This window comes from Daphnia pulex, chromosome 6 (genome assembly GCF_021134715.1).
Source record: "Daphnia pulex isolate KAP4 chromosome 6, ASM2113471v1".
Classification (NCBI taxonomy): domain Eukaryota; kingdom Metazoa; phylum Arthropoda; class Branchiopoda; order Diplostraca; family Daphniidae; genus Daphnia; species Daphnia pulex.
Genome location: NC_060022.1, coordinates 7,094,200 through 7,121,799, shown reverse-complemented (window position 1 = coordinate 7,121,799; position 27,600 = coordinate 7,094,200). Strand labels below are relative to the sequence as shown.

General features: G+C 40.6%; 1 protein-coding gene across 2 annotated transcripts; it reads left to right on the top strand.

Annotated features, from left to right (window-relative positions):
• Positions 1-1,136: 1,136 nt before the first annotated feature.
• Positions 1,137-11,603, top strand: LOC124195358 (beta-arrestin-2-like). 2 transcript variants are annotated; one of them, XM_046589727.1, is made up of 12 exons: positions 1,137-1,283; positions 6,059-6,212; positions 6,895-6,925; positions 7,183-7,243; positions 7,525-7,715; positions 8,440-8,618; positions 8,731-8,951; positions 9,278-9,350; positions 9,557-9,700; positions 9,767-9,853; positions 9,921-10,073; positions 10,268-11,603. In XM_046589727.1, the coding sequence occupies exons 2-12, from the start codon at positions 6,181-6,183 to the stop codon at positions 10,353-10,355; spliced, it is 1,260 nt and encodes a 419-aa protein (XP_046445683.1). In that variant the 5' UTR covers positions 1,137-1,283; positions 6,059-6,180; the 3' UTR covers positions 10,356-11,603. The 2 variants fall into 2 exon arrangements, with proteins under 2 accessions (XP_046445683.1, XP_046445682.1); XM_046589726.1 differs by having other exon boundaries at positions 9,554-9,700.
• The last annotated feature ends 15,997 nt before the right edge of the window (positions 11,604-27,600 follow it).

Below are 27,600 nucleotides of genomic sequence, written 5' to 3'. Positions count from 1 at the left end.
ATGCTCCAGTAATTCAGTAATTGGATCTAATAAGTCTTTGGAGGTACTCTCGTTAACATTCCATGTTTGATTAAATTATTTTTTATTTATTTATTTTTTTCAACCGAATCTTCTTTATCTTTCGGTCCTATTTTAGTATTATGCATGTCTTACAGCTAGTTGCAATGTTTCCAGAGCTTCGGTCAGTGCTACAGCTTGTTCAGTGGCAAGAGCTTCAGCTCGTTGTTGGGTAGTGGCTGCAGACTGTGCCACTTCATTTTCCTCATCGGTTAATTCAATGGCAGTTTCTTTCGATTGCGAGATTGTTCTGTCCAAGCTTTTAAATGTTCTTTGAATTAGTTGAATTCTCGTTCTATACGTTAGACTACTCTCTATTCCAGATTTTTTTCTGCTTTCATCACGCGCAGATTTTTCTTGATTAATACAAATGTTGCGCTTTTGAATTGGTCAACTCGTTTTGCGTTTCATCCAACTGTTCTTCTGTTTCTATATTAGCAAAGTTAACTGCATCCTCTAAAGTGGATAAATCTTGGTCGAGGATAGATTTTTAATTGTCAAAATGTGCTTTCAAATTTCCCATCTCGGCGTTCGCATCATCCAAAAGTCTGCACTTTCTCTGGTTTCAGCTTTAGCGAGGTTAACCGCAGTCGTCAACACTTGCGGATTTTTCGAGTTCGCAGAAAGATTTCTGATTGTCAAAGCGCGCTTTTAAATTCCTTAGGTGAAAATTCCTTGTTCTTTTAGTGTAAGATGTTCGTGATTGAACTCTGAAGGAAATCTACGTCCTTCTCCATCCGTAAAGCGAAATTATTCCAACAGTGCACAAAACGAATGAAGTAAACATTTTTTTTTACTTTAGCTTCTTTATTTTCTAAAAAGAATGCAAACACATCTTGTAAATTAAGAGCTAATATCGCGATCATTTTATCAATCGATTTTCCAAGGTTTCTGTTCAAATTAAACGGTCATTTATTAAAAAATAAATTTGAATTATTAATTCAAAGGTACCAATAATTATATTTAGTAATCCAGACTTTCGTTCTAGATTTCGGCCGCCCTAAACTCATCAAGCAAAAGGTTTTTATTTAAAAATAATTCGAGCTATTTTGGAATTCAATAACAGTTAGCCGAGCGTATTTACAAGAAAGTGGCAACGTCGAATAGATAATGGAGAGAAAGCATCATATGCTAGACAAGAAACTTCGGTGTGAACTGTGAGTGAAGTGTTATTTGGCTCTTCAATTTTTGCTCAGGTTTAATTTTTGCTGGATTCTCTTTTATAGGTATACAATCAATTTTAATCATTTTATCTCTATTACCCAACATTTGAAAATTTCCTTCTGTACCTTAATTAGATGAGATGTGTCGATTTCATTCTTGATTTGGCTTTCCTTTGCAAAAGCTTGAGACGCCGTATTTAGTCTGCAGTGAAGTGTTCTATTCAATTTAAGTATTTCTTTTTTAGATAGTCTGTTGAGGAGCAGTTTTTCGTTCATGGGTTATACAGTTTGTTTATTAAAGATGGGTTGCATACAAAACCTGTATAGCAATCTTCAGCACTTGAAGATAAGAATTGCCATAATACAGGAGACACACTGAACACAAAATCACATCTGCTTCTTAATGTTGTGGGGAAAGTTTCCAAATAGATCCTTGATAAGAATGCCATTGTTCTTCAGATTGGGAATAAGATCTTTAGAGCGAACATGAATGACGGATCTCCCTCCCGTACTTTGACGTCTATTATTCTTAAGCGGAAACAGACATGAACCAGTGGATCCTATCTTTCGTAAAATATGTGTTAAGATAAGATACTTTTGGTACATCTTCGGTATCTTGTTTGTTGTGTCAAATCCAGTGAAATTGAAAATATCTATCGTTAGGGTATCAAAATTATTGGTAACTTTTCCTAATAAAAAAGATACGATAATTTCGAGCCCATCTAGCGGCAGAAAACAAATTTACTTTGCTGTATTGAAAGAAAGATTAAAATTATGAAGATGAAGACTCAGCTGACTCAGCAGTCAGCTCTACCTCTAGAAGACTAGTTTCAGCCATGCCTTTTTTCGGAGATTTATTTTATTTTATTGGAGAGTAAATTTGCTTATACTGAAATGACCTATTTTGAAGCATATGGCATGTGACTTTTAGTGATTGATTCATTCCAAAACTTAATTTTTATTTGTGCTCTAACCTTATGATCTCTCTCTCTATGATGTAGTACTATTGGTTAAAAAAAATTGCGCTTTTACAATTCATTACTCAACAATGTTGTTGGGGTTATTTTGAAGAAGAAAACAAAAGGGAAACACATTGTTAAGCATAGCGCTTTGGATATATTAACAGCCAAACGTTCTGTTATAAGACCGGAACTCTTGGTCAATTTGAAGCTTAGTAATTAAGGGTAACGTTGGGTTTTTAATTGATTTACTTGATAAAACTAGAAAGTAAATGCTGTGCGAATGCAATACAACGCACAAATCCAATAATTCTTTGATTCATATTTTCATTTTCTTTCATTCTGCTTAAAAATATCTTGTATCTTATTTTAACTTATCTTTAGCCCACTAGAATAAATTTCGAAAATATCTTATTTTTACCTTTTTCAGATGATATCTTGTATCGAAGCATTTTTTCGGTATTTTGGGTTTACCTTAACTTAACTTTATCTGTTTAAACTGTTTTTTTTTCAATATCTGCAACTTAAGGGTAAAAAAGATAGGATTCACTGACCTGTACAATTGAAGGAAAAGGCGATACCGAGAATCGTTGACCCCTTCACCCTCAGGGCTTTTTTCCGGCTTTTCCACTCTAAACCTAACAAATATTTCTCTTTATTGTTTAATTCAAATCGAGTGAAAATTAAGAAAAGGTGGAATGGGAAGGAGATAACAAAAAAAGGGGGAAATAACGAATCATCATTTCCGGTTGCGGTCGTTTGAAGACGAGGGTAGGCTCATCCGGCGTTTCCTGTTTTGAGCAATACAAAGTTCCTCAGAACATCCATTTACGGTTTCTGTAACTTTCTCTCTGGTGAAAGTTGTGTAAAGATTCATCCTACACCAAGACCTATTGTTCGCCTCGGAATCAGTTTATCGGGGTGAAGGCTCGTTCAATCTGGTCCCTATAGGAATGAAGGGTTGGAGCCCTTAACAGATTTGAGGGGGAATGAAAGGAATGCCTTATTACGTTAAGAGATGCTGTTTCGTGAAACTTTAATAGAAACATAGAACAGAAGGATGTGTGAATTTAACACTATCGTGGTTCAAAAATGAAACAAGCTCGTTAATAGTCTCCGCTACATTTAGAACAGTGGGGAGTGAAAGAACTGAAAAGAAATAAAATTATTATTTTAATGCGTAGTTAATTACTCTAACTTCGACTGCTCATGTACGTATGCAGTTTTTTTTAAACCTCTCCTAGTGTTGAGAACCAATACGCAGATGTCCATCCTAATTTTGCTTCTTGAAGAAAAAAGAGGACAGAATCTGACGATGGGCTTTGGATATCTTCTCAACTCTTCTCTTTGGAACCGTTTTCCTTTCCTGAGGAAGACGCTCGTTGTCAGTTCCATTGGACATTTTAACACTTCCGTGCGTCCCGGAAGTCAGTACGAACTTCGATTTCGTTCTACTTCATCATTGACATTCAGTCATTCAGTCCATCCGTCTTAAATAGACTGTGGCAACCTTTAATCATAGCTCAGTATTGTTTATCAATAATCTGTCTCCCGGAGTTGTCTGTCTGCAGTGTTGGCTTCTCACTGCAAGTCTCTAGGGTCTTGACGTATTGATCTGTAACGTGAGGCTCGTTCCCGACTCGCATCTCCCGAGCTCACCCTCTCCTTCGTTCTGCTTTCATTCGCATTCTCTTCGTTTTTATCGTTCTTGCCATTCTAATCAATTTTTTGGAGTATCTGTCCCTCTCTTTACACGTTTAGATTTCATACAGACGTAGCCTTATCGCTCTTTGGGTGTGATTCCGTCTCAATCCTTAACTCATTTCTTCATCAAGGAATTTTTTTACATTTTTGGAAGTAGTTTAAAAACTACTTCCAAACTTTTTAACAACGCTAAACTTTTTTTTTTCTTAATTCTTCACTAGTAGACTTATTACAATTCGGCCGAACCCCTTGACGCTCTTCCTTTTGCTGTACCGGTACTCCGCGCCCCCTTCAAACACGTACAGCGTGCCGTTTTCTTTCACTCGCTAGTCCGTCCGTCCACCCGTCAAATGTTTTCCGTTCTTGGCAACCACTCCCTGTTGAAGATTTGTTTGAATTTTGCTCCGGAGAGCAGACGAAAGAGAAGCCAGAACATCCCACTGCTGAAATAGAAGTTTTCTCTGTCCACTAGCTCAAACCGGAGTAAAAAAATGTGGGATGATTTCGCCAAAATGGTTCTGGACATTTCCAGCAGTTGACACTTAACTGCTCCTATTGGTTTGACGAAATCGTGCTATTCGCGATGGTGTAGAGTGTGTGTGGCGTTGTTCAATGGATTACTCTGTAGGTCCTTGGCTCCTGAAATCAAAACTGACTGACTGTTTTCAGAACAAGAAAACAGCCGACTTCCTCATTTTGAATGACTACCTGGAATTCGGTAGACTCCGTTGTTCCGAAGGGGAAAACTCCTTTGCTGTAGTCGTTCTTGTTATAGGGTATTTGGTTGCCAATGCTGGACTCAATCTCGTCTGTCTTTATAATCAATCTACTTCCCCGTATAAAAAGAAAGGTTCTTCCATTTTTCCCTGACGAGATGTTATTTGCGTTGATTGGAAAGGGATCCTAGTTGTTGAAATCAAGACAGCTATCTCAAGAAAGTCTGTAGTGTATCCTTAACATGATGGGTGTCTCGGCTCTAAGTTTGGGTGACTTCTAGGCATTTCAGAGTATTAAAGTACAGAAAGCCAGGGTGTCCAACGTCTATTGAGGCGTCAGCCGTCTCCGTCCAAGTTTTGATGACGTGGTATCATCGAAGCGGAACTAATACTAACACTGGGTTGTATGCGGTGCCTCAAAAGAATCAACCCCTTGAGATAAACGTACAAACGAAATTATGTCCTTCGTTTTACATTTCAACCGATTTCAACGTCCTCCAGTGCGATCGGCGTCGGTTGTTAAACTTTGACTGCCAGATGAGGCCGATGAGGCACAGAGATGCGATACTTGTCATTTTAGGTCGCGCAAATAACTCCTTTGCTTATACGTGTAGGTAATGAGCCGTGTGTGATATTTCTCCATTTTAGGCCTTTAAGTTTCTTTTTTAAAGGTGGTGGTGATGGTTCGTTGAATGGAAGCTCTGGTCTATATGTGGGTCGTCGGGGAAAAGTTGCTTTTCTAATATTTCCACTTGAGACTTTGGGTGTTTCTTATTGCAGTACCAACTCTGTTTCTCCCGATCACCGACCATGAAAGGCATTCCCAACTTACCCGCGTTCAACTTGAGACCGGGTGTTGTCTTACATGCATCTTTGGCGCAGCTTCTGACCTTTTCTTTTTTAAATCAATAATTCTCAGGAGATTCAGGACGAAATCGTTTTGTGATTTTTTGTTTGTGATTCACGTATTATTATTACTTGGCGAATGATATCAAACAATCTAGGACTTGTGACTGTAATAATTCATGATTTTGAATTTTCTGCTAGCTCAGATTCCACTTACAGTCCTGAATATCTTACAAACTGGTGGTATTAGTAGATCCACGGCGAATCGTCTAAAAGCTTTGTGCTACCCACCCTTTTTTTAACTGTGTATCTCAAAAGTAGTAGTATAAAGTAGAAGAAATGAAAGATGAAAAAGAACGGTCGGCGGCGCAGACTCGAGACGCGTTGCTGCTGTCATGTCAAGTGGACTCGACAGTGTTGGTTGTGGGTTCGCGTCGGAAACTCTTATTTTCTCTTCGTCTCAGTTGTTCTATCCCACAACTTTATAGAGCTTTACAAGTAGTTGTTTTAAAAACTAACCTTGTCTGTGTTTTTTTCTGGTTTTTTTCTTTTTGTTTTTGTTTTCTCTGTTTTTATTTCTTGTTCCGGTCAACGCCCTCTTTCCGGATTTCAGGAATACGACGACATTTGTGCAGACCCTTCCAGTCCATTCATCAGTTGTTTTGGTGTTGTTCTTTTGTGTCTCTGTTTTGACTTTCAACCTCGCTGGACGACACATGACACACTCCGGACAACATGGACGATAGTGGCAAACGACTTGGAACACGGCAAGTATTCTTACTTTTTAGCATTTTTTGTTCTTTCGGTTAACTGCTCGCTCTTTATTTTTGATTGGGACGTCAGAGATCGGTTTTAACTTGACGCCATGCTGGACTGTTTTCGACAGCTAATGATTTTCCGTCTTTGAGGAATGCTTTGTATTTTCTGATCATTTTAGTGGAGTGAAAGCGGCAAGGAATAATTCCCCCCCCCCTCCCTTCGCTTTTTTTATTTGATTACGGTCTTTCCGTTTGGAGACAAAATTCTATTTATAATGAATGGGAGCAAAAAAAAAGGAGTAAAATGATGGAATGTCTCAAGTGTTATTGGTTCGACCTCAATGTGCTATATTGGTATTAAAGAAAGGTGGCACTTGTCATACCCATCTTAAGTCTGAGAAAGATTGGTTATTTTTCCATCGATATCTTGTGAAACGTCAGATGAAGCTCGTCTAATTAGATTTTGCTATTCCATCGTAAAAAAAAGTTTGCACATTGTTCGTCCAAACATGCCGGCATCATATTCCAAAACAAACAGAAAATTGAATATTACTGTAATTTACGCTTGTTACGAAACTACCATTATCCTACCCAATATTTTTCTTTTCAAAGGTTGTGCTTATTGTACACTGTAACTGTACACATTGTATATTTCCATTTAACTTATTCGTTTATTGTTTCTGTTTGATAGGGTATTCAAGAAGAGCTCCCCGAACGGAAAGGTATACACCACAGCTTTTCTATTTTATATGAAATGATTAGTTCAGTAAACTTTGTATCAATTGGCCAGTGAATAGTGGGAACGTCACAAAAGATCTTTGCCTTCGTTTTATTACTCCTATGTTACTCTTGAGGATTCTCGGAACTTTTAAGTGTATTTGCTGTCTCGTCGGTTTTATGATGTTAGCATGTTTGTTTCGACTTGAGACGCGAGCACAAAAACTCTTAGTATTGATTCTCTGTTTTTCGTTCTTTTCAGATCACAGTGTACTTGGGAAAAAGAGATTTCGTCGACCATATCAGTCACGTGGAACCTATAGGTCAGTTCACGTTCACGTACATGATATTTCTCGCTTTTCTCTGTGTAAGTTTGAGCAATAATAAGCACACGCTCTCTGCTAGTCTCCCCTTTTCTTTCATGAACTATATCCTATGCGGAGCACTCTTGTAGCTTGTCTGTGTCTCATGAAAAACTTTAGTATTTTGTATTTGTTTTTTCCATGGAAAAACAATGTGTTGCGGATTTGATTATGGACTGAGCGCATTAATTTTTCTATCCTACCTGGGCCAAGGTTTCTTATGTTTGTTTTTACTTCTACAGATGGAGTGGTTTTGGTGGATTCAGATTACATTAAAGATCGGAAAGTTTTCGGCCACGTCTTAGCCGCTTTCCGCTATGGACGAGAAGATCTGGACGTCCTCGGACTTACATTCCGCAAAGACTTGTACCTGGCTTCATCACAAATATTTCCGCACGAACCGACCAATAAGCGCCCACCAACCAGATTGCAGGTAGGCATGTTGAACTTGACACAGTTTTGATTCGCCGCTTGCGTTGCAGAGGAAAATGAGCGAAAAGATCAAATATCTACTACGGATTCCTTGTCCTATCGAAGCAAACTTACCACCCATTTATGATCACATTTCACATAGGATCGAAGCCAAGAAAACTTGTTAGTTCTTCCCTCTGGCTCCCCTTTCTTACAATCGATCCGCAATCATATGACTGGTCTAGAATTTACACTGATATGCCATCTAGAGTAGCAATTGCAGAATCGACTTCGGCCGTTTATCGATCGGCCCGTGCCGTTTGAACAATCAAAATGTCCTGGAATGAGCCAGTATTTTAGGGGGGACGCAGATGGTCACCAGCAGTGGCTCATTAATACGTTGGTATTGGACTTGGTATTGGATGAGCAAATATTCTTCATCCTGCATGAACTTTCCAGATGTAGTTTCAGCAAATCTAACACCAAGCCGTGCCGTTTGACAACCAGACGGCATTAATCAAAACTTCTTACGAGAAAGAGGAAGCAGGGAATGGCGTCATTATCGATCGGCTGTTCTCTTGCCATTGGCAGTTTCCTAATCGGAATTGGAACCAATCAAATTGACGATGGTGCACTGGGCATGGATTGCTTCACTTTCATAGAGTGCTCTTCAATAATATATGACTCTGATTAAATCGAAAATAATTCTATGGTAATGAATGTGTCGTCTCGTTTACTTTTTTCAGGAGAGATTGCTCAAGAAACTCGGGCCCAATGCCTATCCTTTTTTCTTTGAATTGCCGCCTCATTGCCCTGCATCTGTCACCTTGCAACCAGCACCTGGCGATATGGGCAAACCATGCGGAGTCGATTACGAGCTCAAGTGTTTCGTCGGTGAAACACACGAAGACAAACCACACAAGAGGTACGTACAAAATATAATGAAATTCGATTCAACGCCGTGCGTCAAAGTCAACACATATGGTGGTTACAATTTTTTTTTTTTTTTTTTTTCATTTTTTTTATCCTGGTGACAGGAACTCTGTTCGCTTGGCCATCCGAAAGATCATGTATGCTCCAAGCAAACAGGGAGAACAACCATCGGTGGAAGTCAGCAAAGAGTTCATGATGAGTCCAAACAAGTTGCATCTGGAAGCGTCTCTTGATAAGGAACTCTATTACCATGGTGAGACGGTCGCTGTCAACGTTCACATACAAAACAATTCAAACAAAAGTGTCAAAAAAGTTAAAGTTTCTGGTAAGTCATCCATTTTTTCTTTTCGGTGTCTTCTTATTCAAAGGTTGTTGATGATTTCCCATCAATTAGTGTCATTTTCCTTCAAAATTCCAGTTATTATTTTCATTTTAATTTGAACGATGACATCTTGACGAAGTATAGTAGCATAACATTTTTATTGCATTACGTTGGGAGAAAAATGTTCGGTGGATGTTGCTTTTTTAAATAGTGTGACGAGTACGACGTGCCGTGCACATCTTACGAGCTAATGCTGTGGCCAACTCTTTCTATTCGCCAGCGGTTCTAAGGATAAAGTGTATTGATTTTTTCTTCCTCTTTTGGTCTAGTTCGCCAGTTTGCAGATATATGCCTTTTCTCTACGGCGCAGTACAAATGCATGGTTGCCGAACTGGAGAGCGAGTAAGTCCCTGCATATTTTTTTTTTTCTTTTTGTTGAATGACGGCAAATTATTTTTCATATTTTGTTCCCCTCTGTGGGACTTATTAGAAATATTGATAGTGGTTAGAATATGGGATGGTAGGTTAAACAACCTTGTAAATGTTGTACAGATCAAATGTAATACAGAGAAAATAATTGTCCATGGTTTTCTTACTTGTTATTGCAGGGAGAGTTGCCCGGTGGGACCCGGATTCACTTTGTCTAAAATCTACTACCTAACGCCCCTATTAGCCAACAACAAAGACAAACGGGGACTTGCGCTGGACGGACAGTTGAAACACGAGGACACCAATCTGGCATCTTCTACTATGTCAGTATAACAAGCAATTGTTTTTTTCCATTATTGGAAAAATTATTTGTAAAATTTTTATTTCAGATTGACAGAACCAGTACAAAAAGAAAATCTGGGAATTATCGTGCAGTACAAAGTGAAAGTTAAACTATGCCTCGGAGCTTTGGGCGGGTAAACTTAAGCTCAAACCTTTTTTGGTTCAATTGTTTGACTTCGTTTGCGTTCTTTTTTTCTTCAGGGATTTGGTTGCAGAGCTACCGTTTATTTTAATGCACTCGAAACCACCAGAAGATAGTCCCCCGCCGAGTCGTCCTCCAACAGCCGTGGCGAGTCCCAAAAAACATCCAAACGACTGTGTACCGGTGGATACTAATCTGATCCAACTTGACGCGTAAATTTTTTTTCTTGCACATTTACATATGATAATTTATATTTTCTCTTTTGGTAATGTTCTAAAAATGTCTACCGTTCCATTTCATTTTCTAAATGGCTCATGTGAAAAAGAAATTCGATAGTGTCAATGCACTTTATCAAACGGATTCCAACAAATAATTTTTCTTATTTGTTTCTTTATTTTCCGTTTAGTGAAGTGACGACTAATATGGAACAGGACGACGACATTGTTTTCGAAGATTTTGCCCGGCTGAGACTGAAAGGTGAAACGGAAGCATGAGAAAATTAACTCTTGTTTTAAAGATACTTGACAGAAAAGGGGCATGCTGATATTTTACGTAAAAAAAAAACAAACAAAAAAGATGGAGGTTAAAACGTGACTTTTCGTTCATCTCCAAGATATTTTTCTCCCTATTTTTCATCTTTCTATACCTGATTGTATTCTTTGGGGGAAAGGGTTGGATCGTCACCCCTGTTGGTTGACTTAAAGATTCCTATTGTAGAAAATAATCCGCTTTTGAATCAAGCTTCTGATTCATTTTTGAATTCATTCCCGCTTTTTCAAATATCACATCCGACTTTTCGTAGTGAGGTAGATTATAAGTAGATAATATAACATGTGCCCCAACAGTAACAAAACGACAGCGCTATCGGCAAATGTCAGAATATTAAATGGAATTTCTTTTTAGGTTGCAAATCGCACTCTCTTTCACTTCTGGACTTAACAATTTATTTTCAATTTTGCGCTCCCCTTTGATATTTTTTTCAGTTTTAAATGATTTTCACTAGCAGCAGGGTATGCCTTAGATTTTACAGATTATCCGAGTCATTTGACGTTCGGGGACTGTGGACTCATGCCAACCAACACACTTGTGGTGGTCCAAAAACCAGATCGCTTGCTTTTCCGTTTATTGAACTCCGCTATTAATTGAATCGCGATTATTTATCCATTAACAAAGTTAAAACATTTTCCGTCTTATGGCGAAATAAGACCACCTCACGCCACAGATACTTGGTAATAAAACGCTTTAAAGAAAAGAACTGTCCGTAAAGTTTTGATACTGGCTTCCGCAAGCATTTTTTTTATATTGGTATCGCTGATATTTCGTGTGTACCGTACAGAGTTTTTGATTTACTAGGCGGAAAAAGATTACTAACCAGAGGAGCGTATATATAAAACACAGTCGTATACTCGAATCAAAGCTCTTCAGTCTTGCTCTCTTTATCGTATCGTTTCGAGAGGTTTGACTAAACATCCAAGACTTTCCTTCTTTTTTATTTTGTTGTTTGTTTCTGTCAACCCTTTTTGTAGCCATCTAATTATCCAATTTGTTTAAAACTGATTGACTGCCGAAATTTTCTCGTGCCTTCCCACAAAATAGCACCCGAATCAACCAAACCGAACACTTGACTAGCTGTATCGATGTTTCTGCCCCTCAATTTTTCTTTTCGTATTTGTACTTTTTATCACAATGACTTATGTATGTAAAAATAAAAATTGTCTGGTGAATAAAATTCACCTTATTTATCTTGCAAGCTTTTCCTTTTTTTTTTGGGGGGGGGGGGCCGGAGGACTTTAGGGGTTCACCACTAAAAACTTTATCGTACAACTTGCCCGAAAGAGGTTAATTTTAGCAAAATTAAGCAAAAATCGCACAAATTTCAAGTAAAAATACGCAAATAGATAGAAAATTTCAAGTATAATGTAGAAAAAGTACGAAGAAAATAAACTTAAGTAAATGGCAATGCTAAGTTTCAACAAGTTTCACTACTGAAAGACTAACTGAAAAATTTGTGCCAGAAGCAGAGTAATAGATAGGCCTAACGGTGTAGCCACTAGGTATAGGAGTCCTTCCTTTTTTTCCCTAGAAATGTTCCCTGTTTACTACTTCACAGCTCATAAAAAAGCTCCACAGCGAAAAAAAAACTCAAAGCGTGTTGGGAAATGGATGGTTTTGCAGAAGATTCTGCTCGGTCTAATAGTCTGGGAGCTGGGCCCCAAAAACATGACAATGATTTAGAAGAAGGTTTGAGGCAAAATATGGTTAGGGGGGGGGGGGGGTATGACACACACAAAAAGCCACGTCTGTCGACTGGCCGGGGCGTTCAAGCGTGACGCGATCCTGAAGTCGGCGGGAACGGTAAAAAAATCAACTTTATTTAGAAAATCTGAACTATATCTTAAAAAATAGAGGGATATCAACTTTATTGAATTTCCGACAGACAGACGTCATAGTCTGGGGCCTTGGGGCCATTAGACGTCGGTGTGTAAGAAATTTAGGAAATTTTAGTAAATTGTGAAAATGGCAACGCTGCATCCTAAGCGCCTAATTTTAAATAGAGAGATTTGGGGAGGATCTGTGAGTTTTTAACGAAGTAAATGTGAACAGAAAATGCATTTTTCGGTTTTTTTAATAATATTATGCATTAATTTGGTTATACCGATCATTTTTTTATTATTTGGTTAGTGTTATTGGCAGCTAAATTTTTGGCGGTGAAATTTCTTCCCCATGTAACCCGCTTTTGCTCTGCTCCTCTTTCGTGAAAGTATACCGAACGTCACGGGAAACCCTTGACTAACAGACGTTATGGTTTTTCCCTTGTATTAGCATGGGTTATTCCCCGCTTATGTGTATGCGCTTTGATGATATCGGAAACAAAGGCCGATCGGAGCTATCGACCAATACTCGTTCTTCTTCTTCTTCCTTTTTGACGATATCTTTTAAGTATATTACTTATTTATACTATACATATAGGCCTACTTGTGTATAGTTTCCCCGTGCTGTTGAAGAGAGACGGGACTCTCTCTGGTTGTCCCGCTGCCAACCACTTGCCCATCCGCATCGAATAAATCGGGCGCTTCACGCTATTGCAGCTGAAGTTGGCGTCGACCAATTTGATCCGATCGACGACGACGGCCATTTTTTCTAATGATGCGCTGATTTTTGCCGATTTTTTATTAAATGTTGATTTTTCTTCTCACGTCGCGTGGAGAGTATCCTGCCCCGGGGGAAGAATAGAAGAGGGAAAACCGCCGGACCCCTTTGTTCTCCCCTATTCTCTTCCCTCTATTCTTTCCCCGGGCTAGGATTTCGTCCCTGCGCCACCAAAATTAATCGGCATGTTTTCTTTAAAAAATCGGCAAAAATCAGCGCATCATTAGAAAAATTTGAAACTTTGTCCAAATGTACACGACTACGTCGTCTACCGTTGGTGCAAGTTTCAAGTAATAATTGATATTTTTGAATTTTTTATAATTTTTTAAGTAGCATACACTTTAGCTTGGAAACATATGGTGAGCGCGCCGAAGTTTCCAAACTTTATATCTAGCACTTTGGGGATAAATCACTGAATCTCTGTCGATGCTGGCGATCTCCGACACACTACAAAGCGAAGAAAGAGCCAGCAACATGTCTAATTTTAGTGAGAGGCTCTTGAAAGTAAGACCACTATTTGGACCTAGGGAAATCAGGAATTCTATTGCTGAATACACTTCCCAGAAGCCTGAATATTTAGGGGTGGGGGTTTATTGTTGTACACCCCTCGCATTAATTTTACTACCAGTGGGTGCTTGCCCAAATCGAAGCCGTCCAACTTGCCTAAGGTTGACCACCAATCCAACTCAGCCCTCGACTCTTCATCCAGCTGGATTTTTGTGGAAAAATTTTCATCTGCACGCGCTGACTGCGTGATGTAAAGCCGCTGGATGTTTCGATGGGCAAACGGAATAGCTGGGATCGCCCAAGCTAAATTCCCTAGATTTTCGCCACCTTAATGAGATGTCGATGGGTGAGGGTGCCTTGCGAAAAATCTCAATGATTTGTTCTATTTTCTTGGGGAGTAGAGAAACGGATAACTCCTTGGAGTTGATCAAAAGTCCCAGAAATTCCCTTTTCTGCACGGAAACTCCCACGGATTTCTCCCAGTTAATCAAAAACCCGAATTTCTCTAGTAATTCTACAACAAATACGAAATGCCGCTCTGCCCCCTTCTTCGTTTGGTTAAGGATGAGAAAATCATCCAAGTAGATTAAATTTCGGATCCCCCTCCTTCTTAGCGAGGCAGGTTTAAGGAACTATGTGAAGGTCCAAGGAGCGGATGATAAACCGAAACAAAGGCATGAAAATTGGAAAAGCGACCCTTCCCACATGATTTGGAGAAATTTTCTATAGTCCGAATGGATGGGAATGGTAAGGTAGTAGGCGTCTTGAAGGTCTATTTTCGTAAAATAATCCTCCTTCCTTACTATGTCCTTCATTAAGCTGACACCCTCCATTTTGAAATGTAACTTTTCTACAAACTAATTTAACTTTTTAAAATTAACTATTGGTCTAAAAACAACCGGAACTTTTTGGGATTACAAAAATGCCGCTGACGAAGCATCTGTTCTCGAGCGGGATTTTCTCCACTGCCCCTTTTCTAGTAACGAATTGACTTACGCCTGACAAATCGCTGCTAGTTCTGGTCTAAAGGACATATCCCCCCGGGCGATCTTTAAACGGGATCCCGGTAAAGGAAATTCTAACCCCAACTGAAATGGCGTTTAAAATTCATTCATCGGCCGTCAGTGACGGCCAAAAGGAAGGAAAATGGCGTACTCTTCCCCCAAACGGACGGTTGTCCTCCCTTGCGTCCTAAAGCCTTTAGTTTTTGGTCATCAGAGGCGTCCTTAACCCTGCTTCTGAGAAAGGTATGGCCGAAGAGAAGGGCACATTCCTTCGGCTTGAACCGGATTCCGCCAACAGCGACTCAAAGCGCGGGTCCGTCTGCCGCAAGATGTTTTCTCGCCTCTGGATGGTGATGTTATGAAACTCGTGGCCCCAAAGCTGCAAGGCTGATTCGGCCGCGCTAACCTTAAGGGGGTCGACCACGGCTGCTGCCGCTGAACTTCCCCACACGTACAGAAGCGGTTTGGTGATGTCCAAAATCTTGTATTAGGCCGCGGACAGAGACTTCTCTTTCACCTCCGCTTTGCTGGCATCCCCTAATCTTACTTCTTTTAGTCTTCAAGCCATGGATGGGTCCAGTTTCGGAACTTGCAGGTCAAACGAGCTCTTCCCAAAGGTGAGAACAAAATTCTCTCTCAGCTGTTTCGACTCCACCGGCTTCTGAAGTATAGTCATCCAGGTCCTGAGCTCCTTCGAGCGATATTTGTCCAGCTGGAAACTCTTGGGGAGAAGTTGCTCCTATTCAATAGGTAGAGGGACAGCAGCTGCATCACTTGCCTCTTGATCCGACTCGGGCCTTTCAGGGAGCGCCGGATCCTCTTGCTGGCCACGACCGCGGACCTTTGAACGGCTTCGAGTGCTGTCCGCTGAACGGCTACTACGGCTAGGGTTTCGACTCACCGAACGGCTGCGGCTGCGACTCACCGAACGGCTGCGGCTCCGGCAGCGACTGCGGTTACTCTCCAAGCCTACTGAATTTCCTCGGCCACGGGGAGGGGGGGGGGTAGAGACGCAAGCTGCGACGAGGAAGGATGGCTGCCCTCGAATCAGTATCTGAACTTGAAGACCTAGAAGAAGACAAACTTGAAGAACTAGATGACGACATGTTGTCACTATGAAAGCTGAAAAAGGTCTGAAGGGGAATTGTTCCCATATGGCCTGAGGTGGTCTTCCCTTTTTTTGTTTTTTGTTTTTTTTGAAAAATCAGCTGATGCAATACAAGGTCAACACCGTAGGGGAGACCAAGGCTATGTGGGACACGGGGCTAAAATGTACAGGGCAATTTTTATATGTACAATTTGTCTTAAAATTACGAAATACATACAGCGTATGTTAAATGATGTTTTATTTATAATATAAAGTTTTTTTCCTGAATTTCCGATTTTTTGTCGAGTTGTATGGGAAAAACAAAAAAATGGGAATCGGAAAAAAAATTTCCGACGTTTTGTTTTTCATTTTAGTAATATTTTTTTTTTATATTTTTATAAAACCCAGATAGCTGTTTGATAGGGTTTTTTTTCCTAGTTTAAGATAATATTAATATTTTATAAAAAATGTGTTCCTAAGTATGTTATATTTTAGTTTATTTGATGTTGTTTGGGTTCGGGTTAAACGGGACATGAAAAACGGGGTAAAACAGGTATTGCCAGATCAACGTTATTTCCAGAAAAACGCCCCCTGGCAACAACAACAAAGGAAAAATGATCAAACAAACTTTTTTGATAGTATCTCCACTTCTACTTTACAAAATAAATTAAAAGACAGCAATTTCTGAAAGGGAAATAAATTTCCTTTTCAGCAGTGCATACTTAATAAATATAATTAAGCCGTTGCAGAGAAAATTGATGTTCCATTTTTCCCCCGGCTCTGTTTCGTTTAACCCTAATTTTTTTGTTTTTCGGCATTTTTTTATGTTGGCATTTCATCATATAACTATTAAATGATTGAACGAAAATAATTAAAAAAATTGCCAAATGTTAATAAATGCCAGGGAATCACCCATATACTTTTATTTTTTCATAATTCTTATTTTGATTTAAATGGCAGCGAAAAGAAAAAAAATGTCCCACATAGTTCCGGTCTCCCCTATAGATCCAGGTCGAGCTACTTGTACCAGAAATTAATATGTAAGCTCAGTTTTCATTTTCGTGTGGTTATTTATTTATTTTTGCTATCGTATTATCTATTATTCTGCCAGCGAGCAAAATTACGCAAAAATACGTGTAAAATTTACGCAAATTAAGAAAAAATTACGCAACGTTTTAGCAAATTATGCAACATTTAATCAATTTACAATATTTTGCAAAAGATTTTTGCTGCGTTCATCCAACGCCTCAGTGTTGAACTCCTCGGGACTTTCCAACAAACATGCCGCTAACATATTCAGAAGTTATTGCAAAACCAACTCAACAAACAATAGTCTTCTCAACCCACGCGTACTCTGGTGGATTTGTTTGACCATGTTCAACCGTAAGTCTTCCTTGCCTTGGAAGTTTCCAATAGAATATTTTAAATAGAGAAAGTGACTGATGCTTACCCCTAGTTTGTGAACGCACTCTTGCGGATTCCGCCATCTTGGCACCCGATTCGTATTTTTAGCCATGGACAGAGCGAATTATTGAATATTGGTAGCACCACTCATATAGTGAGCCTTTCCATTTCTTTTTTTCTCTGGAAGTGAAGCCTTTGCTTGCCTTCTCTGATTCTTAGCTATAAGTGCCACGCCGGGTGAGTTGGGAAGTGGGGAATAGGAGGGTGTTGTGGAATGGAGGGAAAAGTGGAGGAATGGCAAGGGGCGAGATATCTTAGCTCCAATTTAGCGTTCCCAAAAAATCGAATTTTTGACTGGGGACAGCAACATTTTTTTAGATATAGCCATGGGGGGTTGGCTACTACCTAATTTTTTTTCAGATTTTTATTGTAAAGGACAGGTTAGCTATAAATGGAAGTAAAAACATGGTTTATAAACTTAGTGGTCTACGAACTGTCGTCTGCTAGGCCTGATTTCGACGTTTTGTCTGCTAGCTTTGAAAATAAAATTGGGGCATCTGCTGGAGGCGGTCACACTTCCCCATTGAAAGTATGATCGACCCAGGTAGTCAGCGCCTCCACACACAGCCAATTTCTTCGTATCTCGTCTTTTCTATATCTTTTTAATTACAGGCTTCTGTGAGTATCGTCTGAACTGTGGGTTATTTAGCTTTTTAAAAAAATATTTTGATCAATTAAAGACAAAATATTCACATTCAAACACGCGTTATTGTAAATTTACGATATGGTACGAACAAATGCAAAAATTTGACAAAGGCTAAGCCTAATACAAATCACAGGGGATTTAAAGCAAACTATATTCAAAAAGACATATGGTGTGACATGAGAAGTGAACAAGTGCAGCAGCTTAATTAATTGATTTTAAAGTATTTAAAATGAAATAACGGTGGGGTTGGGCACGACGAGTCCGGGTTTGTTTAATTAAAATTTATTAAAAATGCAACTTCTCTTCTACAATACCTTGAAATCTGCCTTCAATGCAGTTTTCAGCATAGAAACACTGAAGTAAAGGTATTTTTGTCATTTAAATACAAGTAAAGCTGTTTCGTAAGATGGATACCAGTATTTTTCAATATCTATTTGATTGCAGCTAGTAATTAGTCAATGTCTATAAATTCTTGAGGGTATTCCGAAAAAGTGTAGAGAAAATTGAGAATTCGGAGTTTGACTTTCTTTGATTTCAGATTAATCGCCATATTGATTTCGTAATATGTGCCATGTAACATTTTGTTCAAGAAGCAATTGTTACGTATGAATCTGCTGAGCCGCTGACGATAATATATTTTTTCTAGATTTCATTAGCATATTTGGCGACCCAAAATCAACGCTCCACGAAAAGGTTAATTAACTCTATTAAATTTTGTAATAATCCAACCTCAAAATTTCTATTATTTTTGGTCAATAAAAACTAAAAGTATGTTTCGAGAGTAAATGTGGCTCCAGTTTTGAGTAAGGTACGGTTTTGAGTAGACGACTAAATTTGAATCCAGGGGACGAGGAAGCTTTAGCCGACTGGGTCAGAAAAATAGCAGATACAGGATTTCCACTTTCCAGTAAAGAATAAGGAGCTGTTGGATTCAATCCAACATAGCCTTAATCTTGCAAAAAAGATAACTGCATTACCAATAATAGAACGACCATCCAAGTCGAAATTTCAAAATTTCGAAAGGGGCACAAAATATTTCTCCGTATCCCAGAAACATCTGACGTTGCCAAGGCTTTGATCACTCCTGACTATCTAAAGAAGTGGCCAGATCATTTGGCAAATTACTTGAAGTTGATAGTTGTTCCCATGTGCAATTCCGTCGTAGATAGACCACTGTTGTGGAGCCGGTTGTTGACACAAGCATTCACCTAAAACTCAAAGTTCATAGTTTTACCTTAGCGCATCATTGTTTTTGGAAAATGTCACGTTCATTTCCTCTAAAATTTATGTTTTTTAGGTTCTGATGAAACTTTTGTCCAAATTTCCCCCGCCAAAGAAAAGGTCTTGGGTACCACAGGAACCAAGAACATCTTTCTCGTCCACAAATGTTCTGAAAAATCTAGTGTTTTTTATTTGGCCACGGTTTCTGCTTCCGGTTGCATTTTGCCTCCTTTCATCATATACCCATACAAGCGTTATCAACCGTGGATGGCTAAAACCAAAAATGCTTAGTGGGAATGAAACTTTTTTTGCGAAAAAAGGGTAGATTCGACGAAAAATGCTTTTTTGAATTCAGGTGATTGGTAGCTAATTACAAATTGTTATTAGAAGATTGGACACGCAATCCTGAATGAATTGCAACCTCGCTCTCGACTGGCGAGATATGTTTGTTTCCATTTTTGAACAAGAGGAAAGCTTCGAATATTACATCCGAAACTATCAGGATAATCTTGGTGAAATTCAAAAGATGAAGTACGAAAATTTGGAAAGGCCTCAGACGAAGATGTTTTGGAAATATGTTGAAATAAGTAGTTTATACAATATGGTGCATGAATGGTGCTTTATTTGACACACAGAGAGTATTAATGAACATAAACTTCACCATGGGGTAGTAAAATAGTAAATGTAGCAGACACTAACAAAGGGAATTCAGGTAGCCTACTCTTAAAAATCAGTATAAATCTTAGTAGGAGTTAGTATGTTAAAAGAACCTGAGAACACTTGGTTAAGTTATTAGGATATAAGAAGAAAATATCAGAAGGACGTGAGAGTAAGCAGACTGGGGAAATATGCTGCTAAACAGCATCTTCTGTTTCGCTAGGTTTCGGCAACAGGATATTACTGTTGCATTCCCTAGTTCCAAAAAAATATAAGTAATAAGTAATTGAAAATACTTTAAAACCAGACACATTTTCAGCATAAAAAAAAACTTTTGTAGTAAGTCAATGGTGAATCTTTTCTTGGCATCAGCTGCAATCCGAAAGTGTTCCCAGTGTCGCAGACAAGTGTTTTGTCCCAGAAAACTATTTTCTAAAGAGGAGTTATCTTCGTCAATTCTAACTAAAAAAATAGCTAAAAGACAACTTTCAGACCGAGAAAAGCGGAAACAAGGACGAGAAAACTTCGATGAGGGTTACCATCAATAATATATGGCAATGTAAATTTCAATTGTGAAATTAAATTTGGAATGAACATTGAAATAATTTGCACTTCATAGCAATAGTATGGCCCAAACAAAGTCTAAAAAAGTTTCTCAAAAGACTTCTGATAGTTTGGAAGATTCTGTCATCACCAGCATTGATCTCGAAAATTCTACATTGGAGACAACGTACGAAAACTAAGAAATATTATAGATAATCTGATAAATAAATAAATAATAACTGATTCCATAGTTTTCTCATTATTTTCCCCTTTTAATATCCCAGAGGGGAAAGGAAATTTTAAAAAGGTTGGAAAATGAGCGTACAACAACACATGACACTTGCCAAAATACTACGACTTTTCTTTTCTTTATTAATGTTAATTTTTCGCGAATATAAGAATCGAACGCCAATTGTTCATCTTTTTCTTAGCGCAATTTTACTAGACTTACTACAATGATGTTTTCGTCTACTGTCCAGAATTCAAAGGTCACAAGGGAGAAAATAACCGCCATTAATTAGAAGAAGTATAGCCTATTAGGCTAGGTTCCCGTTCGGGATCCCTGACCAGATGGACGCTCTTAGGATCCTGTCTTGCTGTGCTGGGGATCTCGCCGACTGGTTCGCATTCAACTGGGTTAGACTTAATCCTGACAAGAGTGATTTCTTGTACTTTGCACCTTTCGATCTTGCTTGTGTGTTTCCGTCTTGTGTTTTCAAGTCTTGAGCCCATCCAACTCAGCAAAGCTTCTTGGAGTGACTCTAGTCAACGATCTAACTATGGACAGTCAGATTTCTGCCGGGGTTAAATCATCCTACTACCAACTGTATCGTCTTAGGAAGATTGGAAATCAGCTTACATCATCTTCTACAAAAACGATGGTTGCCTCCCTGGTCATCTCTCGTCTGGATTATGCAAATTCTTTTCTCGCGGGTCTGCCGGCCTACAATCTCAAGTCTCTTCAAGCAGTCCAGGATTCAGCAGCTCGCCTTATCTACCGCGGCCGGTCAATCTCGACCGAGGACGCAAGGTTCCGCTTGCACTGGCTCGCACTTCAGCAAAGGATCGACTTTAAGATGCTCTTGATGGTCTTCGACTGTCTTACGGCCTCGGCACCACTCTACCTCCAAGAGACAATCAACTTGCACGTCCCGGGCCACACAGGACTTCGATCCTCTGCTCGGACACTCACTGTTGATGTTCGTAAGGCTTCTAGCAGAAGATTGTCGAGGAGGGCGATTCCCAGAGAGGGGAGACGAGGGGCTTACGTACGACCATTCGCCACAAAGGGGAAGCTGCTGATGAGTTCTTTCTCCAACTATGTCCAGTACACTTGCAATCGTCTTCCAGCTCTGATTCGCTCCACAACCATCCGCCCAGTTTTCAAGAAACTTATTAAGACTCATCTATTCTCCTTAGCGTCCCCTTCATTTTGTAAATAATGTAAATCGTAGCACACTCTGCCGTCATTTGATCTTTTTTGTGAAAGTGCGGGATACAAATGCAATACATACATAATAATACGTATTGACGCCAAGTTTCCATTATGCAGCTAGACATAAAGAGGAAATTATTCTTAATCTGTCGATATCATTTTCTTTTTAATGGAGATTAACTTTGATTTTTTTCATCAATATACTTGTCACCAGAAGTGTTTTAAGTTTTTTGACATTCGCGTCTCGTCTGACAGAATTTATATTCAAATTTCTTGAAAATTCCAGTACGGATTTCAGTTTCGTTTTTTGTTTTATAATTCTAGTGAAGTACAATAAGCTAAAGTGATTTGTGAAATCAATACGTTTTTTCCCTGCATGACCAATCGTCCAAAAATGTTGTAAACAATTCTATGAAAATTCAATGCACGACGCTCTCGTATTTTCAATTATTTTTTCCCAGTTATTTTATTTTATTTGCGCATTCGTTACCTAGCTGGTTGCAAAATCCTAGGCAGTGAATCCACTTTTTTTGCGTAACCTTTCATCTGTCAGTGCAGGCAGTACTCAGTGGTGCAGTGTTGCATTATGTTGCGGACCAGATTCGAGCCCGTAGAAAATGAACGGCTTGGAGCGAGCTTGCGCTAGACTTGCTCCCAAGCCAAGCAAAAGCTCGCGGATTCCAACCTTTAAAACTTTAACTTTTAATAATACTGTTTTTAAGCTTGGACCAAACTTGTTTATTCAAGGTTGCTCCAAGCCTTTTATTTTAATGTTGTGATAAGTAAACTTAAATATGATGTTTTATATTCGATTTTTGAAACCTTGTTTTTACACGTTTAAAAATGTATGAATATATTAACAAATAAATAAATAATTAGAAAATAATTTTCATTCAATCTTTAAATCAACATCTCTTTATTGTAAAAACACGCAATAATTTACACATATAGATAATTAATTTGGTCAGCAGAATGGACGATGATTTAAAATGAACATGTAAGAGTTATTTGAGTTCGGCCCAAGCCACGGCACCGTCAAGACGTACTTTCTCTCGCTCCAGATACAATAAGTGCTTTCATCCAGCTGGCGCGAACTTGAAATCCCGCTCCACATCCTGCAAACAAAAAAGAAAAAATCTAAAGTTAGTAATTGAGCCCCTCCTCCCAAGTAAGATGCAAAATAGGGTCTTTAACTTCGGTAATAGCCCCCCAAACAAACGCCCTTACTCGGCCCAGCCTTCCGACTTCCCGGCCTTAGGCGACCGCTGCCCTCCCCCCAATCCCCTCAACTGGCCCCAGTCATAATTAATCTCACAGACGGCCAACCAAATTTCCGTAATATGAAAATTGCCGAACGCGATGCCTTCTTTCGTGCCCTAAATGACCAAATAGGCGAAGTAAAGGACTCAGTAATTATGCACGGCGGAGATCTATGCGCCCACTCCTCGTCCATCGATCAGCAAAACGCAATCCTGTCAATCACCGAAATCGCCGGCAGATCTATCGCATGCTCCCTCCCGAGAACTTTCATCGCATCTACCATGTCGAAAGGTATTATCCACGGTGTCCCTATCGCGGACAAAGAAGAGGAGATCCTAGCCGCTCTCGCTGATCAAAACGCCGTCCACGTGAAACGTCTCCCCATTAAAGGCAACCCCGAAATCCTGTCTGAAACCGTCGTTCTGACTTTCTCCTCTAAATCCCAGACAGGGTAAAAATCGCCGCCATGATCTATCGCGTCCAACAATCGTTCCCTATCCCTTTCAGATGTAGAAAATGCTGGCTCCTTGGTCACCCCACCTCCAGATGCAGCCAAACCTCTGTCTGCTGCAAAAAATGCGGTAAATCCCACCCTTCGGATTCTCTCTGTTCCACGAAATGTGTCAACTGCCACAGCCCTTCCCATGAAGCTGACAGCGACACCTGACCGGAGTTTGTAGAAATGAAAGCTATTCTTAAAACCGCGACAATCCAAGGTATTACAATTAGAGAGGCCCGCCTTCAACACAACCGCCAATTCAGCAAGGCAGTCCAGAGCACGCTCCGCGGCCCTTCCTGTCCCGTCCCAACCCCTTCCCTCTCAGACTCAACATCCCAACAACTATTGGCGCTTCAAGCGGAATTTAAGCTCTTTCGCGAAATAACGATCCCAAGCATAAACGCCTCAATTCAATCTCTCACCCAAGACCTCGAAGAAACGAAAGAAAAATTTGTGCACTTCGATGTCCGCTTTATAACAGCCTAGAGAATAAACAGGAAACCAACTCTTCAGCCCAATCTGCCCGGTTCGACAAATTAGAGTCTCTCCTCGGTAATCTGACTAATATGCTGGCACAGAACGTAGGTCAAAGCTCTTCCTCCCCCACCATCACATGTGACAGAAGACTTCTAACAGGCCCGCCAAGCCCAGGAAGCAGCATTATGAATTCCTCTCTCTCCTTCATTCACCCCTTAGGAAGCAAGTACTACACGCCAAATCCCCCAGAGTGGGATCACATCGACACAGATGACCAGCAATAGCCTCAAATGCATCCAGTGGAACGCCCGAGGATTGACAAAATCAAGACTTGAGGAATTCCGCTCTCTCCTAAACTCTCTAAACCCTGATCTTGTATTCCTAAGTGAAACGTTCTGGAACAACAAATTCAATGTTAAGTTTAAAAATTATTCCATCCTAAAAAAAGACAGAAATACAAGCCGCGGCGGAGGCGTAGCAATGTTATTTAAAGAAACGCTAAAAATGTCCACTATTTCTATGCCCTACGCTGACACCCTAGAAGTCATCGGTGTATAGCTTTCCTCCGAAACGGGCCTAATCGATTGCTTCTCTGTTTACTGCCCCAGAGGCGACTGCCCACCAGAAGAAATTAACTTTTTGTTCAATAGACCTAATCCTTTTATAATAGCAGGCGATTTCAACGCCCACCACTCCCTTTGGGAATCAAATTCCAATGAAAACACAGCGGGTAAATCCATTCACTCCGCCATTCTCGAGCACCCAGACGCCGCAATCCTCACCCCATTAAACATCGGTACCAGAATCGATCCTGCCTCCGGTAAAGAATCCACCATCGACCTCATTTTCGCATCATCCCAATTTGCCCTCAACTCTACTACCTCGCAAGGTCCGTACACCGGTAGCGACCATCTACCAATCATAACCATTATCAACGCAAGCCCAGTCCGCCTGTCAAACAAATTACCAGCTTGGATTTTTGATAAATCCAAATGGCCGCAATGGAACGCAGCCCTCGACAACCTCCTGAAATTGCCAAACTATCTGGAGCTTCAAGACCCCGTCCAAGCTTACAATCGATTCATGGAAGCCATCCTGGCCTCGAGTAACTCCACTTCCCAAAAATCTACGCAAAATCAATCGTCCTTTAAAGAACCACGCCGCCCCTGGTGGAACGAAAACTGCCAGGCGGCCGTTTCTGCGGCCAAAAAAGCCGAAAAAGAGTGGCGGCGATCGCCCCTATCGCTCATAAAAGAAACGGCCTGGAAGAAAGCTGAAGCTGTAAAAAAAAAGAACGATCATCAGCGCAAAAAAACAAGCATGGTCCTCCTTCATCAGCAGCCTAGACCCCAGAGACGGCCAAAGGACAACTTGGTCCTTCATAAGAGCCATGGTCGGCAACGGTTACGACAATTTTGCATCCATCCCCCCAATAAAAAATCCGGTAGACGACAACCCCCCATCAACAACTCAAATCGCAGATATCTTTCTTGAACTCTTTGACTCCTCAACTGACTTTCCTGATGACAACGCAATTCTTGAACCATACATTCAGTCCCACATCCAAAATCGCTCACCAAACGACCTCAACTCCATGTTCACCCCATCCGAATTAGACAAAGCCCTCTCCAAACTTAAAAAGAGCAATGCTACCGGTTTTGATGAAGTACACAATGCCATTCTAACAAATCTTTCACCTCCAAACAAAAAGTACCTCCTCCATCTCTTTAACATAATGTACCTCAACGACTTCGTCCCCGACTCCTGGAAAAGAGCAATCGTAATCCCCCTCTTGAAACCCGGGAAAACGGCCGACAAAGCTACCTCCTATCGCCCCATCAGTCTCACTTCATGCCTAGGTAAACTGTTCGAACGTCTCCTTACGCACCGCCTTAATTGGTTTGTCGAAACCAAGAACCTTCTTGGCCCGGAACAAGCCGGTTTCAGAAAATCGCGATGCACCACCGACCACCTAGTCAAAATAGACCTTGACATCAAGAGAGGCTTCAAAGAAAAGGAATCAACTGTAGCTGTCTTCCTAGACATCGACAAGGCCTACGATACAGTATTGACAAAAGGTCTTCTCTACAAACTCACGAAAATCGGCCTCTCGGGAAATTGCCTGGGCTGGCTCCAAAACTTCCTCCAGAACCGGTCGATCTGTATCAGACTCAGCAGTCACATCTCTCAACCGCGTGAAATAAAAAATGGAGTCCCCCAAGGCGCCGTTCTTAGTCCCCTTCTGTTCAAACTTATGCTCATCCATTTTCCGACCCCTCCCCCACCTATAAATCTTCAACTATACGCCGACGACGTTAACATCTACTCACGGGTAAAAAGGCCCATTGACGCCGAAATAGTCCTCCAGCCGTACATCGACAAAGTAGTGAAATGGGGCCGAAAATGGAAATTTAAATTCTCCGCCTCCAAATCAACAACAGTTTCCTTCATTCGTTCCTACAAGCCTGGCGACGACCCCCTACTTTTTCTAAATGGTCAGCGAATTCCCAACGCCAGCAAATTCAAATTCCTTGGAGTAATCCTCGACGCAAAGCTACTTTGGAGGGATCACATCGCGCAGGTCGTCAACAAATGCATCCGCTTAAAAAACGCCTTCTCCATTATTGCAGAAGCCTCGTACGCCCCCCCCCCAATCAAATCGCTATGCACCTTGTTTAAAAGCCTGGTTCGCAGCCGTATTGATTATGGCCTCATCGTCTACGGTTCGGCATGCAAGACAAATCTCTCCAAAATCGACACAGTGGCCCGCTCTATCATCAGAATCATCCTCGGATCTAAGCCCTCCACTCCCACCGAGTTGATCTACTCTGAGTCAGGGATAGAGCCCACTACGGACAGAAGAGACTGGCTCAGCTCAAGATACCTAGTCTCCCTCAATCAAAATCCAGCCCACCCAACCTACGAATCGGTCAAATCCCTTCACGAGTCCAACGAATCTTGGCCTCCCAGATGTTCTCCCAGCCTAAAAACTGTGTCCGATATCATCAAAAATCAAGGCTTCAAACTGTTCCGTCTTCCAGCCGGATCCATCGACCAAACTATTAAACAACCCGCCCCTTTGACTCCATCTCCTGTGCACATCAAATGGTTCCCGATCCCGAAAAGCGAGGCCGCTTCGAATCATCAAGCCGTCTCCGATCTGTTCAACGTTCTCCTCACCAACATTCAGGCCCCAAGTACACACATCTACACAGACGGCTCTGTAACTAACCCCCTCCCACCTCTAGCTGTTCCGTCTTCATCCCTGACCTAAACATTTCCCAATCATGGGGCCTCACACCAGGATCCAGCATTTTCTCAGCCGAGCTCCACGGTATTCTAAAAGGTCTGTCTTGTATCTACGCAGCCGACGATCCAGCCCCAGATATCCATCTATTCACGGATTCCAGCGCCGAAATTAAAGCAATCGCCTCAACGACCAAACCTACTAACCGCTGCATCTCGGAAATTAGAAACCTGCTAAGCTGCCTCAAATCAAGCGGTTCCACCACTACTCTCTACTGGATCCCAAGCCACTCCTGAATTGCAGGAAACGAAACAGCCGACAAGTTAGCTACAGCCGAGACTAACCTCCCCTCAGGTAACGTCATAAAAAACGAACTCTCCCCTAGCGAGCAAGTATGTATCCTGAAAACATCCTGGGGGAACTCAGTTCTTCAAAAACTGAAACTCTGCAACAAGCCTAGCGTACAATTCAAAACGAAACTCGGAATCACCCCGTGGCATCACACCCAGGACCGCCCCACATCTACATGCCTCCATCGCCTT